Below are 16,285 nucleotides of genomic sequence, written 5' to 3'. Positions count from 1 at the left end.
ATAAAACATGGTCATACCCTGGGAGTGGGGGAAAAATCTTCCTATGTGTGACTCAAAAACCAGATGCACTAAAAGAAAAGATTAATAAATTGACTACAGGTTTGTTTTTTTTTTTAATGCAAAGTTAAAAGACAAATCACAAACTAGGAGAAAGTATTTGCAACTTATATTACTGACAAAGGGCTAATATACAAAGACCTAAAAACCTAGGAGGAGAGGGAAATGAGAAGAAAAAAAAAGATACCTGGGTAACCAGTTTACAGAAGAGAAAATGAAATGGCATGTAAACATGATGCTTAATTTCATTCATGATAAGAAAGATGTAAATTGAAATGATACTGGCATACCACTCTCACCAGATTTGCCCAACGCCCTCCCAGAAAAATCCAAAAGTTCATTAACATGTTCTGATGATGAGGCTCTATAGGATCAAACATCACTGAAGGAAATTCAAAACAGTACAGCCCCACGGATAGGAATTTGGCAGTATCTAGCAAAATTACACGTGTATTTTATACCTTTCACTCAGCAATCCCACTTCTAGGGATCTATCCCAAAGTTAGATTGGAAAAATACAAAATTACATTTGAACAGAGTTGTACGTTGTGGCATTATTTATAGTATAAAAAAATGGAAACAATCAAATGTCTATCAATAAGGAACTGGTTGAATAAAATGTCCATATAGTGGAATACTATTCAACTGTAAAAAGGACTGAGGAAATTCTCTACATACTTATACGGAGTGCTATCCAGGATATACTGACAATTTTTAAAAGTGAAGAACAGAAAAATATACACTCTTTCCAGAGAGAAAAAATTAATAATCGTTTGGTGTAATAATTTGTATAATAATTGTGAGAGACAGTGGGGAATATGAATGCATGTATGTATGCTTATATTTTAAAAAAATAACACTGGGATCATCAATGGGAAATTAATTTAAAAGTTTAGGGGCTTCCCTGGTGGCGCAGTGATTAAGAATCCGCCAGCTAATGCAGGGGACATGGGTTCGAGCCCTGGTCCAGGAAGATCCCACATGCCGCGGAGCAACTAAGCCTGTGCGCCACAACTGCTGAGCCTGTGCTTTAGAGCCTGCATGCCACAACTACTGAAGCCCAAGCGCCTAGAGCCCATGCTCCGCAACAAGAAAAGCCACTGCAATGAGAAGCCTGCGCACTGCAACAAAGAGTAGCCCCCGCTCACCGCAACTAGAGAAAGCCCGTGCACAGCAATGAAGACCCAGTGCAGCCAAAAATAAATTTTAAAAAACTTAACCTATGGGAAAGGGTGGAGTATGGTATAAGGGACAGGCATAGAAAAAATATTATATAGAAAGTAGCAATTCCTAAAAACCAAAGCAAATTAAAGACCTATCTGAATATTAAGTTGTTGACCTATTGTTACAGAGAAAACTTCTGTATTTAAGCTATACATCCTTCATGGAACATATTCTTAGGACAAGTAGAACTACTAAAAACATAAAAACTTAATTAAATACTTTTGTTGTTAGTTGTAATAATGGTATTATCATTTTGAAACTATTGTTTATAGTAAATATAAGTTATTGTTGGGAACCTAGATTTTCAGTGTAAGATAAGCAAGTTTAAAACAGAAGGACTTCTCTATAACATTAAATTTGACTTGGAAATATCAGTATGAACTCATTTTTTTTCTTCACAAAATACATATTTCTGGCAGTCCACTGAAAGGCCTTGAAACAGTAACAACACATTTGAAAGGAAGATGCCTGGTGCCCAGATTGGGGCCTCTGAACACGATTCCCCAGTGAGAGGAGCTTGGGCTCTTTGGAAGAAGGCTGGCATCGGGCTGTAGTGGGGAATATAAAAGTGAGCCATTCAAGATCTACAGAGGCCTATCCAAGGACACAGGAACCAACTCGAAGGGCTACCATTGGCCAAAGATGGGACAGTTTAAGAACAATGATTGCAGTTGATTGAAACATTCTTAATATATAAAGCCATAAGTTCATACTGATTCTCCAGAGAAAGAGAGGAAGCCAAAAACAAATTAATAAAGCAAAAATATTTAGGCACCAATTTCTTTTTTATCCTGAGACAGCCACTGTTAAAATTTTAATATATTTTATAGTCCTTTTCCTTCATGTTTAATGCATATATATAATTTTTTCCAGTTTTATAAAGATTGGCATAACATTGTATTAGTTTAAAGTGTACAACGTAATGATTTGATGTATGTGTATGTGGTTGAAATGATCACCACTGTAAGTTTAGGTAACATCCATCACCTCACACAGTTACAAATATGTAACCAACTTCTTACTCTGCTAGGCAGTTTAAAGAAAAGAACTGAGCCTACCTTTCAGAGTAACAAAGTTGCCCTAACTGAAAAGAGAATATTATTTACAGAGGAAGTCCAGCTATAAAATGTGGAAAGGATGACAAAAATAGAAATTCACCATTTTATTACCCCTAAGGAAATAGCAGATGCAAGCAATAAGCATCTGTGAGTGAAAAAACCATTGGTTCAGTGGTGGAGGAGAAAGGTTATAATGGAGATATCAGGCCGTGACTGCCTAAATCCCACCAGAATGGAACAGATATTGTATGCCTCCTGATGCAATGCAATAGGAAGCATATAAGCATGACCTAGGAATTATTTTGGCCCAAAAATTTTGACTCTGAATCTTTAAAGCCTTTCCCATCCCCACCTCTTCCCCTATAAACTTTTGACTCTTTCTTTGTTTTATTTTTCAGGAGTTTGTGTTTGGAAATGTAGAGACAGGTAAAAGAGTAAGGGGTATAATCTCCAAGGACAGGCCCACAGAGCTCTGGGATCTGCCTCCCTCGTTGGCTGCACTAACAAAGCGTTCCAGATTAATTCTTGAGACATTCATACTTTCTAGGCAGGGGTGATGACTCTGTCAGCAGACAGAACACACACAGAAAAATGTATCCTCAGAAGTGAGGGAGCTGAGTCTCAATAAATTTATTCAGAATTTTGTCTTCAGAAAAATCTTGATAGAAGCAATTTTAATTTTAGCATATACTTAGGTTTTGTGTTCTACAGATTACAGTGTTTGAAATTACATATGGAGGTGGGATTAGCACCATAGTCTACTGCATTGAAGCCTCACTTGAACATGCCTCTAAGGTTCTAGGTATTATATAATCATACTCTATTTTTACATTTTTTTACTATGGAAGTTTGCATACATAGAAAAGTAGAAAAAACACTATAGTGAATCCTTACATACCTATTATCATCCAGCTTCAACAATCATTAACATTTGCCAATCTTGTTTAATGCAACCTCTTGTCACTTTTTTTCTTTAAAGTAAATTCCAGACATCATGTCATTGTTGTTTAATCCTATATTTTGTCACCCATGACAATTTAAATGGATACTTGAAAAGGCCAGAATTTACCGTATCTTGTTGTTGTTCAATCTCAGAAAATGTAGTGCTTTCATTTCTGGTACCCCAGGTGGTATAGATTTTAATTCATTATGATCCAGAAACAGCTCTCGCAGAGAATGATAAGCCCCATAGAAGGAAACTTGGTCTATGCCATCATCCACAAGTTTATTAAATGACAGGTACAGATATTCCAGGCCTGGTTCCATGTGACCAAACACAAAGCCAGGGATGCGCTCTATCTGGTTGCCGATGAGCACAAGGTGCAGCAGCGACTTGGGTAGATAGGAGGGGACGTGGTAGAGCTTGTTGTAGGAGAGGTCAATTGATTCTAGATTTCTAGAAAAGAGTAAACAGAGTGGGGACTTCAGGGCAGTGACTGTAAGCTCTAAGTTTTGACAAGCCAGTCAAGATGCTTGTCCATTTTCCTGCCAGTACTTAGTGTGCTGTAATGATTCCCAGTGCAAGTGTGGCTGTATGGTGGTCTGGCTGCAAGTCTAGTGCTCTTACCCGGGTACCACACAGCTGCTTGAGTTCTTCTCTAATAGAGGAGCACCAGAGTTCAGAGAGAAAAACTCATATCCCAGGGGTAATGCTGAGACCCAAAGAGGTCCCCCAAATATCTCTAAGGTCAAACTTGTATCAGAAATGAAGTCCAGAGTCCAAGCTGACATCAAACCGTAAAATCATCTCTGGTTCCAGCAAGAAAGTAGCAGTGTTGAGGGGTTTTTGCATTCTTGTTCCACATTTGATCCGATGACCTGGGATCTGGGACTTGGGGTGAGAATGAGGCATCTAGAAAAGGTTGTTAATAAGCCAGAAGATCTGGGAAATGTGGTAAACTATCTGGCTTTTTTCAGAGCCTTACCTGCGGCTTCTGCCCACCCCATGAAGACTTTTCACCTGATGAAGACTCAGTTGCCCTGCCACTGCCACATCCTGCTGAACCTAATTGGCCCTCAAGGCCTCTTTTCATCTCTCTCCTGCTTCTGAAAGATGCCTGTCCCCATGGTGCCACTCAGATCCCTCATTCCCTCACCACATGACTCCAGATTTGCTCTGATGCAGCTGCTGCCAGGGCCTGACGCTGCTTCCCTGTGTAGCTAATCCTCTCCTTCCTGATGAGCAAGGCCTCCACACTTTGCCCTTCACTGAGGCTACAGCCTGGGGCCACTGATTCCTCTCCAGGAAGATGGGCTCTGCTTTTTGCTTCTGCTGTTGGGTCAGGCATTCTTTAGTCTGTTTTGTAGCACTTGAAATAGAGAAATAGTTTGAAGGAGTGAAGACAGTGTGGTATAGAAGAGTGAATGCTGGTGCTTCCACCTAATGGTGAGGGAGAAGGCGGGAGGAGGGCAGCTTCTTTCCTCACTATGGGATTATCTCACTTAAACTTCATGACTGCCTGTGAGGTCAGCAGAGAGCAGAACAGTGATCAGACCTAAGGTCACACTGCTTGGGCTTAGCACTTGCACACTGTAGGGTGTCCCCAGCAGCAGTGACCATGGCCATCCTAACATCAGTCATATCATGAGTGGTTTGAAGTCTGTGCAAATAGCCAAGTTTTATGTAGGGGGAGGTTCACTAAGAAAGAATGCTGTCACCTCCCTCACTTGCCCATGTTCATACCCTGTTTAATAATGGCAAAGGAAAGAAATCATCTAAGAAAGTCAGATTGTAGCATGTACTTACTCTTGATTTATCCAGGCTAAAGAAGCAATTCTATTTTCTTCAATTTTATTATAACGTAGTACAATGACATTGATCTTTCTGGTATGATTAAAAGAAATTTCAGTTATTTCTTCAATTTGGTTATTTTCTAGGTATAATTCCTATAATTAAGAGAAGAGACTTATTTTTTTCATATTAGTTGATAAATATATTCAATCTCACAGAATTAAAATCAGGTTATAGACTGTTGTCACTAGTGTTAGCTAAAGAGTCTTGCAGCACTTCAAAATGAGTTTATATTTTTAAGTTGTCAGATTTTCTAACTAGTAAAATAAAATGTACTGTCTGTCATGGTTATGGAATAAATGAATTTTATTTAATTATTTTTTAACCATAAAATGATATATGATATAGCATACCATAATAATTGTATAAAGCTTTCTAATTTACAAAACTTATTCACATAAATTATTTCATTTGGGCTTCAAGATCCTAGAAAGTAGGAAATAAGTAGAAATTATCACCATTTAGCAGTAGAGAAACTCAGGCCTGGAGAGATGGCAAGATGTTTGCAAGGTTACACAGCTAATACATGAAGGAAACTCATGCTGGCTGGCCCCAGCTTAGGTCAGCCTGCTTCCTACCAGTCCATGCTGTCTGTAATTTTTTTAGGCTCACATTTTTTAGATTTGTTTGTATTATAATTACTTTAATTAACAGTTAATTAAGAGCCTTCATTTAACATCAGGGTGAAGTTTGCTAGAACCATTAGTAAGTTTTCAACAGCTAGCTGCCTTCAAGTTAAATTCATTTGGCATTACAAGGAATTTTTCACTCAGGGATCTTGTTGGAATTCAGAAGTACAATTGGTATATATATTCAGAGCAACTTTCTATTCCTGTTGTAGTAATTTCCCCCTCTTTGTCATTTAATTTTGGTATTGTTGGAAGTGAGTAAAGTGATTTTTAGCTTTTTGCTTTTACCTTCATACATATTTAGGGGTGAACTAGATCAGTGGTTCCTAAACTTGATTGTATGTTAGAATCACTCATGAGCTTTTTAAAGTTTAAATTCCAACCTAAATCAGAGCACACTCATTTATACGTTGAAACTGCAGCTGTGAAGCAGTGCATTGGAAGGATTCACAGTACATGTACTTGCATGGGCAGCACCTCCCAAGAAGCTAGCAAGAGGGTCTTTGAAAAGAGAAACCAGGGATGAGAGGGTCAGAGGTGGAATACAGACACATTGCTCTTTTGCACTATTCAAGTGTTGTGTGTGTGTTTTACTGTGTGCATGCATTATCTATTTAAAATTTTAATTTTTTAAATATAAATTGTTGACCCCATTCTCCAAAGAACCTGATTTAGCATGTCTGGGATAGGTCCAGGAATCTGTATTTCTTTAGAATCCAAGTGATTCTGAGGTAAAGCCAGGTTATAGAACCTCAATCTTTACAATTTTGGTAAATTCTAAAGGTCTATCTTAATCTGGAAGTAGGAAGAGGAAGCATGGTGGCTGTGGTAGCAGCAGTATCATATTGAGATTAATGGCCCTCTCTTGGCTCACTGCATCCACAGCAGTAGGAAGCTTCGTCCTGCTGTCTGATTGTGTATGCGGCAGAAACAGAGCTCAGAGGAGGTGGCCTAGGAGTCAGCTGGATCTGCCAGGCCTCTTTTCTTAATGCAGAAAGTTGGGGCGTACACTCAGCAGGGAAGACCCCCAGAGTCCCCCCTTAGTTAAGTGTGTTCCTTGTTGTAGCAAGAGAGGCCACACACTTGGGCAGCAGGGAGTGTCTCCAGAGGGGATGGAGACACGACAGTGCTTGGGCCCTTGGTAGGAGCTAGTTAGAACTAGTAAGCTGTGGGAAGGGGGTGGGGGTGGGTGCTGCTGGCACAGTCAGCAGCCTTCTCTGCAAATCTTGTCCATCTTCACAGGGTCACTGCTAGTCCATGTGGGACTCTGGGTGGAACAGACTGGGATGAATGTCACAGTTCCAGTTTGAGACAGTTTTGCAAGTCAAGGTACTTTTTGCAAGTTGTAGTTTCTGTTTGAATACTCAGTTCATCTTCCCTGTTCTCTCCCCAAGAGCCGTCGGCAGAACCAATTTTCACTTTATCAAGATTTTCTACTAGTAGTTATAATTTTGACTCATAATTTTGTATTGTTTGAAAACAGTGCTCAGATTATAGTAAATTCTGTATATAGCACCAAAACTATTGAGTTTAATATGCATCACAATAACCTTTTAAAATATATTGTTTGTTTTGTCATAGTGTACTGTATTTAAAATATAAAATATTATAAGTAAGATATTGTTACCTCAATAGAAGCAGGAAGACCCTGTGGTATAATTCTAAATTTATTTCTTCCCAGACGCAGGTAGGATAGGCTCTTCAAAGGTTTGAAAGCTAAAGAATTAACATTAGTTTCACTGAGACTGTTTCCTTCCAATTCTAAGGTGGCCAATTGATTTAAGTCTATAAAAAAATAAAATTATTGGGACATTAGGATAACTAAAAAACATGTAATTTCTATAGACTTTCAAAATATCATGTGAAATGTTCAGTTTATTTGGAGGACTGATGTTGTAGCTTCTTTATTTGTATCCCCCGCCCCCTTAGAGTCTTTTCCCTAGTACTTTGCAAATCCCAAATGCTCACATCAGCCAGGACTCAATGCTGAATGCATGGTCTAGGAGAGGCAGACCTGTAGAGAAATCACTGTTGTGCTGTATGATGAAAGTTTGTAACCCTCATACAAAAACCAAAACACCACACACACAAAAAAAGAAAAAAATATAGGCAAATATCACTGAAGAATGTATATGCAAAAAACCTCAACAAAATATTGGCAAACCAAATTCAAAAGATCAAGTGGGATTTATCCCAGGGATGCAAGGATGGTTTAATATCCACAATAAAAATCAATGTGATACACCACATTAACAAATTGAAGAATAAATGTCAAATGATCTTTTATTATAGATGCAGAAAAAGCTTTTTTGACAAAATTTAACATCCATTTGTGATAAAAACTCTCAACAAAGTGGGTATAGAGGGAACATACTTCAACATATAAGACAAACCTACAGCCAGTTTCATACTGAATGGTGAAAAGCTGAAAGCATTTCCTCTAAGATCAGGAATAAAACAGGGATGCCCAAACTCACCACTTTTATTCAACATTGTGTTGGAATTTCTAGCCACAGCAATCAGACAAGGAAAAGAAGTGAAAGGAATCCAAGTTGGAAAGGAAGAAGTAAAATTGCCACTACAGGCAACATGATACTATATACAGAAAATCCTAGAGACTGCCACCAAAAAACTATTGAACTAGTACATGAATTTAGTAAAGTTTCAGGATACAAAATTAATATACAGAAATCTGTAGAGTTTCTATACACTAACAACAAACTATCAGAAAGAGAAATTAAGAAAACAATCCCATTTCCATCAAAAAGAATAAAAACCTAGGAATAAATCTAAACAAGAAGATAAAAGACCTGTACTCAGAAAACCAAGAGACATTCATGAAAAAAAACTGATTGAAGGCAACACAAACAAATGGAAAGATATACCTTGTACATGGACTGGAAGAATTAATACTGTTAAAATGACCATACTCCCTAAGGCAGTCTACAGGTTCAGTTCAATCCCTATCGAAATACCCTTTTGCACAGAACTAGAACAAATAATTCTAAAATTTGTATGGAAACGCAGAAGACCCCAAATAGCCAAAACAATCTTGAGAAAGAAGAACAAAGCTGGAGATATCACACTCCCTGGTTTCAAGCTATAGTACAAACCTACAGTAATTGAAACAGTGTGGTACTGGCACAAAAACAGACCCATAGATCAATGGGACAGAATAGAGAGCCCAGAAATAAACCCATGCATTTATTGTCAATTAATCTATGACAAAGGAAGTCAAGAATGTACAGTATGGAAAGGAAAGTTTGTATAAGGAACAGAAGCCAGAGGAGGGAGTTGGGGGGCCAGGGCACCCCACAGAGGAAGCAATGGCCAAGCAGTGACTTGGAACGCAGGCAGATGAGAAATAGAAGGTTGTAGAGGGTCATTCGAAGTATTTGCAAAGACAGACAGGTATGAAATGGCAGCATAATCAAGGATGTATGAAGAATGTAATGCAATGAGTGGTTCCTTTTTCCAGGACACTGAAGGAGCACTCTCTGCCTGGCAAACCCTCAGTCTCTGAACAAGAGAATTTTAGCAGTGAATTCCCATCACAGTGTTCACTCTTGGCAGACAGTGCAGCCAGATGGACGTTTTGAAAGGAGAATGATCAAAAATTCTCCACACATTCAGATTGAGCTACCAAGAAAGGCCTTTTTACAAACAAGATTTTTCTAAATTGTTTCTACTGGTCTCAGGAGTGGTATGACCAAATCAACTGGAAACTTAAAGGAAAATGGACAGCTCAGCAGTGAAGATACCCAGAGGTATCTGAGTCAGACATTCAGGGTTTAACTTTGGAGTTTGTTCAGTGGCCAAAATTTTCAGAATAGGGGATGTTTTCATATTCAACTCAAGTCATGGATACTGCACTGAAATGCTCTGTGCAACTCAGATCCTACTCTTAGGCATATCAGAGAAGTAAAACATAGTCTAAGGATAAACAAAAGATACTACCATCAGCAGTACAGATCATAGATTCTAGAACATGACAAGGAGGAGGTGGCAGTGTATACCTGAGTGGTACGGAAGTGTGAGTGGGGCTAGATTCTCAAGACAGAAAGATGTAGGTAGGCATGGGAGGGTGAGGCAGCCAGGTGAACTCATGGAAGCATGAACCCACATGGGTGTGCTCAGGAGTAGGAAAGAGACCAGCCCTGGAGTGGGCCATATGCAAGAGGGGATGAAGGTTGTTGAGAGGGCAGAGGTGGGCTGTGCAGGGCCTTTGTGCACCAGAAAATAAGGTCTGACTTTCCTTCTCTAGGCAACAAGCAGCCTCTGGATAGGGAACAGCATGACAAAATATTAATCTGCTGGTGTTTTTAACATCAGCTGAAGGACAGAGAGGAATTATGGAGGCCAACTAGTAAATTATGATAAGTGATTCTATTTCCTCATATAACCAAAACTCTTTAATTTCCACAACTACAGATACTGAGAATCCAGCATAATTATCTAGTACATAGTTGAGGTTTTGGAATGTAATACAAGTTTTCAGAGGAAAATAGATAATAGAAGTAGACTGGTGGTCATTACATGACCTCACAAGAAAGAGAAACAAAACACAACAATGTAAATTAATATTATACATTACTTTACGGTTATTCTCTGGCTTATGTGTATATTGTATATACATAGATAGTATGTACGTTCCTATATGTAACAGGCAACAGGATGGAGGTAGAGAAGGTTCTTGTAGGTTAGACTGTGGCAGAAAGAGGATTTATTAGCAGGAAGTTGGTAGGAAGTCCTTCCCATTGTGGGCGGGGAGCTACATAACAGGTTATAGACATGGGTAGACTTGTGTGAGAACTTGATCTCATAGATATTCTGACTGGATAGCCACACCACCATCATTGCTAGAAAGGACACCATGATCATGGGTTTTGTTTTGTTTTTAACATTAATGAAGACAGGAACATTTTTTAGCATGTCCAGTTTTCTCCTGCTATCCCTCCCTTCTATTTTTTCACCTTCCCTTCAATTTTAAGACCTTCCTTTTCTCTATAGTGGGTATGCACATCTCTCAGTGCATTCTGGATGAACTCCCAGCACCTTGGCATAGCATGTGCAGAGCTGTCTGTTGTGTGGTTCCTTCCTACCTTTTCACATCATCTTTTGTTCTTCACTCCCCATCACACACTGCATCCAAGATCCATGAAACTGGATTTCCCATAGCATCCAAATTGTTTTGTTTCTTCACACTTTTGTACATACTGCTTCTCTCCCTGGAGTGCCCTGCTTCCCCACTTCTCTGGAACTATATATATAAAACCTGAAGGGTCATGAGGGAGCTAACAGAAGTGCTACAGACCACTGATGGTCAAGCCAGGGGCTTCCACCCAGAAAAGCAGTGTCACAGCACTGGCAGTGGCCTGTGCTTGGGCTTGCCTTGCTCACTGCCAGCCAACCTGACCATCCACAGCAGTGGGACTCACAGGAGTTGAGGAGCCCCAGTGGCTACAGCAGTCAAGAGAAAACCCAGTACCTGAGGGGCCAGCATTAGAGCAGAACTAAGAACTCAGTACCTGAGGGACCAGCACTGGAACGGGACTAAAGACAGAGGCCTTTGGGCCACACACTACAGGGGCCTCTCTGGACAAGGTGACAGTGCAGAGGCTCCTCACTGGCCGCCTGCACAGGGCCAAGGCCTGTGAGGTGCTCAGACTGTAGAGATGGGAGGTGGATCAAGGAAGAGGCCAGTGTTCACCCTGGAACACAGTCAACCCTCTGGGAATATGGAAATTTTTTCACGAGGGGGAAGTGCGTGTGGAGAAGCAGTTGTAGGAATGTGTGAGAGCACCTTCCAAATAAGGACTTAAAACATGTCATTTTGATAACACTGCTAGAAATACCATCTCACATGTAGATCACATATAACCCATTAGTACACTTGTCCTAAATTAAGTGTTCCTTTGGTCTGTTTCACCTAGCAGTTAGAAATTGAACTTCCTAATGTCTTTTCCATATGACAAAAGACCTTCAAATTTTGTTTGTTAAGTACCCGGAAATCCATCTGGAAATAGAGTATTTCCATAACTCTGTAATCCTCAGATTTGGCAGTTCTCATTATTGTTTTTTCCCATCACCAGAAGTGTTTTGTCCTTATGAAGTTTTTTGAGGAATGAAAGGAAATAATGGAATTGTTTTATTCCTTTAAAGCCTTGGTTATCAACATTAACCTAATAAATATATTTCAAATCAAATAAAAAATGTTAAGCACTATACTTCAAGAACTACACTAGACTGTTAGGAAGATAAAAAGAAAAATTAGGCAGTTTTTGTCTTAAAGAAGCATATAAAGACATAGCTAGAATTCACAAAAAGGTAAATGTAATACTGCCTCTTTTATACAGAGTTCATAATATGACAACTTTAGTTATCCAGCTAGTCCAGAAACAGTCTTAAGAGTAAATTCCAGTTGTATCAAATGTACAGAATGTGGGGCACCTTCACTAAAACCCATCCATGGGAAAGCCAGGCTGTCGTGGCAACCACACACCCATGGGCATCATTTGTCTTGCCCTGTGGGGTGCATGTGTCTCATGGACAAGTGCCAGAGCAGCCCTCTAGGGAACAAGACTGTCAAAGCCAAAGTGACTGCCATATAGAGTGCATGTGCTAAAGTTTATGTACTTTGTTTGTAGGATTACCCCTCAGCCTCACATAGTTGCTCATTTACTTATATTTTATGCATAATTCTCATTTGCCAAAACATGTCAAGTTAAAAATAGCAAAATGTTCAGAGACAGTGGGAGTTGTGTATGGGGTGTATTGTGCATCTAAGGAGACCCGTTCAACAAGCCATGATACTGTGTTATCACCACTGATACCAAGAACATCGGTACAAACACAGCACCAGAACACCTGGCTGTGTGGGGAATGTTAGTGTAACTCTTAGGATATTATGGATTTGTAATTTAGTTATTGTATTGTGAATGATGAAAACCTGAAATCAGTGAAAGTTTATTTATAAAATGCATTTTTAAGACAACGGGGAGTTTAAAATACATTTTTTTAAGTTTCACCAGTCAATAGTTAAAATAAATTTTATCAACTTAAAATGGTAACGTGACCTAAAAAAATTTTACTAGCTATTCATTTAGCAATATTGCAAATAAAATTTCCACACAACTACAGAAGAAAGGTTATATGGACACATATCATAAAGTCAAATGTTAAATACCTGATAAACTTTCTTCATCAATAACCTGAAGATTGTTCTCATTGATTTTAAGTTCTTCTAATGTAGATGGTAGTTCTGAAGGAATCGCTACCAAATTGTTTCCATCCATATTCAGGCGCATTAACTTCTTTAGAAGCTTAAAAGGCAAATCTCAAAATTACTTTTTTATCTTGTCACAGATGTACAGTCATATATGTCATTTAATGGTCAGTTTGTGGTAGTTACTAAAGTTTCACAAACCTTCAGTTGCTCAGGCTTAGACAAGAATCCCCATATTCTCCCTGCCATGTAGATGTTGGTCCTGTTAATAGCATTTATTCCCTGGTATTTTCAGCAAACTACATTTGGTGATTTTGCATCACACTCACCCATATTTTTATGGTGACTTTAGAAAGCAAGAGAACGCTCCTATCACCACTGGACCAGTCATATTTTCCTAGATCTTAGGTTTTCAACTTCTCAGCAGTAGACACAAAGTTAATTAAAACATACAATAATCTGAATCTGTTATAGATGCTAACAAGACAGCAATTTGAACCCTTTCAATGTGTTTGTGAACTCAGTTTTCCATCTATACTAAGTAGAGACAGAGTCATAAAATAGCACTAACGATTGTGGAAATTCTTCAAAATTAAATGCTACAAATGTAACAAACTGTTTCTATATGGTACCCAAACAGTTTTGACTGTCTGGAGAGTGCATAGCCACATTTGTTTGTTAGCCAAACTAACCTACACTACCAAAGTTACAGAATGATTTACATCAGTGGTGCTCAGAGTCAATTTCAGCAGTTTGGAAATGGGACAGAGAATCCCAAAACAAGAAAAAGGTAATTTCCTACAGTGTCCTCTTTTTTGATCAAATACAGGAAATGCACAAGTCCCAACTGTTGTTCTATCAGGACGACTAGCATGAGGCAGGACTCCAGGTCTTTCACATGAACGTGGACACCAAGTGTCTGGAGCTCTCTCGTCTGCATTCCAGAATCTATATGAGAACCAGGAACTGAGCTTGTAAGAGGCCAGTGATTTGTCCAAAGAGTGGACAGAAGACCACCCAAGGGGATAAAGTTTGACCTCCTGGCATGTAACTTGTTTTACTTGGGCTTCTTTAAGCGCACACATTTATGAGTATTTGTTTACACACATAAACCCCTCCTTTCTTCTGCCTTTGTTTTTCTGAAAGTCCTTGATACTCTGTTTTCTCCCTTTTAGAAAAAAATTTTAAATCTGATTCTTTCAAAGGTTTACTCTATGCTTTTCTCTTTCCCTAGCGTATCCCCATGTTAATTTTCATCTGAGCCCATTTGTCTTTCTAGAACCCCCTCCTGCTGAAGTATCCTTTATCAGATTTTGCAGATAGCACAAAATAAGGAAATTTTGTATTGCTGGCCTGAAAATGTTAACAGAATTTCCAGATAAGCTCTCCTTTTTTCCCAGAAATACCTCATGTACTAAGAGACCATATTTCAACATGTTTTCTGCTACTTAGGGAGAAACTCCTCTATAAATTCAAAACATTAGTTTTGTCATTCATGCTGTTGTGGGTGCTTTAAGGACAAAGCATAGGAAAAACAGCTAGAAACCTATAAAACAATATACTATATTCAAGATAAAACTTGACTACAGTTTAGGGACATCAGAAACTTTCTTCAGAGAAAACTCCAGTAAAACATTTTACTTTTCCTTCCTTCTCCATCTCCACCCACTGACAGTACAAGTCATGAAAAAGCCATCCACGTGGATTGTTAGAAGTCAGAGCATGTTATTTACCTTGAATGCTTTTGGACCTATGCCTGAAGAGGTGATATTATTTCTGCTCAGATCAAGCCTTTCCAAATTCGGTAATCCATTAAATGCTTCGTCCGGAATGGAGGTGATAGAATTGCCTAGGACACGTAGCAATTGTGTTTTAGGCCTATGTGCCTATAAATACATGTATACATGCACATGCATAGATAGCAAAAGAGAGCTTTATCTGGAGGAAAAGCAATACTTATAGCAAGGACAATATGTATTAAATAAGAAAATGAGTGTTTAGGAAAAAAACAAGACTGGGACTAGACTATTTCATATGGTCAAAATTTTCACTCTAAGGACTTGTCATGCTCTAGTACATCATGTTTTAGATGAAGCTGCTTTAAAACAGCCAGAATGTGGTTTGGTAGACAATTCTGTTAACATTATGCATTTTACAACAAAGATGTGTTTATGGAAGGTGCTATAGAGACTGATTTTTATAGTTCTTTGTATTTCCCTATTGACATTTCCTAGACCCTGGACCAGAAATATACTGTGTTTTACAGTGAAACCCTGGGCATGTGACTTGCCTTCTTTGAGCATCAGTTTGCTCTAAGTAAGAAGCTTGGGGAGATAATCTCTCAGATTGCCTCCAGATCTTATGTTATAATTCTGTGACTTCAATCTATAGAAGTTCCTGCATGCTTTAATTTATGGGGTTTTGGTTTGACATTTAATTAAGTACAGTAGTCAATGATTTTTAAAGCCAGAAAATGAGCTTATCAGAAATAGTGAGTACTATAAAAATCATGTGGTGACCTTCTTATAAAACCAAGATACTGTGACTGAGCACAGGTCATTCATCTTTCATAAGACTTTAGACTTTCACAATTTGTTTTGTTTTGTTTTGTTTTAATGGCAGAGCACACCTGGCATGCAGGCTACAGAAGGAGGGGGCATTGCTGGAGCAGGTCACTCTGGGCATGAGAAGAATTCCTTAGGAGGTCATGTGAACATGGTATCAGGAAGGCCATAACACCAGAAATGTCCTATTGCAGATTGGCTATCCAGATTAAAGGGGTCACGCTGTGACCATTGAGTATTTATTTATACGATCATTTATTATTTCTGTGGTAGTTTATTTCTGTTACTTCCCCCAAGACACATCTGAAACCCCACTCAGATTCTCTCACCCCTGCATCTTCAGAGCTATCCCCAGCATGGGCCTTATTGCCAAGACTCATTCACTGTCCCAGTCTCCCCACCAGCCAGCCTCACACACGTATCTGTTCTGCCATTCCTCCACTCAGAGCTCTTCCTGGCCCTATAAGAATGTGGGCAAAAAGTCTGGACCACTCCATGCCTACCACAATGGCTAAAACAAGGGGGGGAAACAACAGGAACTCTCTGATATTGCTGGAAGGAGTGTCACAGCCATTTTAAGGAACTGTTTGGCAGTTTCTTATAAAGTTAAACATGCTTTTACTGTAGCACTCGGCAATCCCACTCCTGGGTATATACCCTAGGAAAAAGAAAACTTAGGTCGGCACAAACATCCATATGTGGATGTTTATAGCAACTGTATGCATAATTGCCCCAAG

At 39.0% G+C, this 16,285-nt stretch overlaps 2 protein-coding genes across 5 annotated transcripts in view; one reads left to right on the top strand and one right to left on the bottom strand.

The window, feature by feature from the left end:
* CENPP (centromere protein P) overlaps positions 1-16,285 on the top strand; it is a 226,367-nt gene that overhangs the window by 142,307 nt on the left and 67,775 nt on the right. The gene's annotated exons all lie outside the window — the stretch shown is intronic.
* ECM2 (extracellular matrix protein 2) overlaps positions 1-16,285 on the bottom strand; it is a 38,130-nt gene that overhangs the window by 2,772 nt on the left and 19,073 nt on the right. For 3 of the 4 annotated variants that reach the window (XM_030847217.3, XM_030847218.3, XM_030847219.3), the window contains exons 5-9: positions 14,718-14,833; positions 12,946-13,081; positions 7,387-7,544; positions 5,086-5,225; positions 3,409-3,735 (exon numbers count right to left, since the gene is read on the bottom strand). In XM_030847217.3, coding sequence (XP_030703077.1) covers positions 3,409-3,735; positions 5,086-5,225; positions 7,387-7,544; positions 12,946-13,081; positions 14,718-14,833 — 877 coding nt within the window. The remainder of the gene's footprint in view (positions 1-3,408; positions 3,736-5,085; positions 5,226-7,386; positions 7,545-12,945; positions 13,082-14,717; positions 14,834-16,285) is intronic. The other variant, XM_070045776.1, reaches the window with a different exon arrangement.

This window comes from Globicephala melas, chromosome 6 (genome assembly GCF_963455315.2).
Source record: "Globicephala melas chromosome 6, mGloMel1.2, whole genome shotgun sequence".
NCBI classification, from domain to species: domain Eukaryota; kingdom Metazoa; phylum Chordata; class Mammalia; order Artiodactyla; family Delphinidae; genus Globicephala; species Globicephala melas.
Note: the sequence above shows the minus strand (reverse complement) of the source record. Positions and strands in the feature narration are given on the sequence as shown.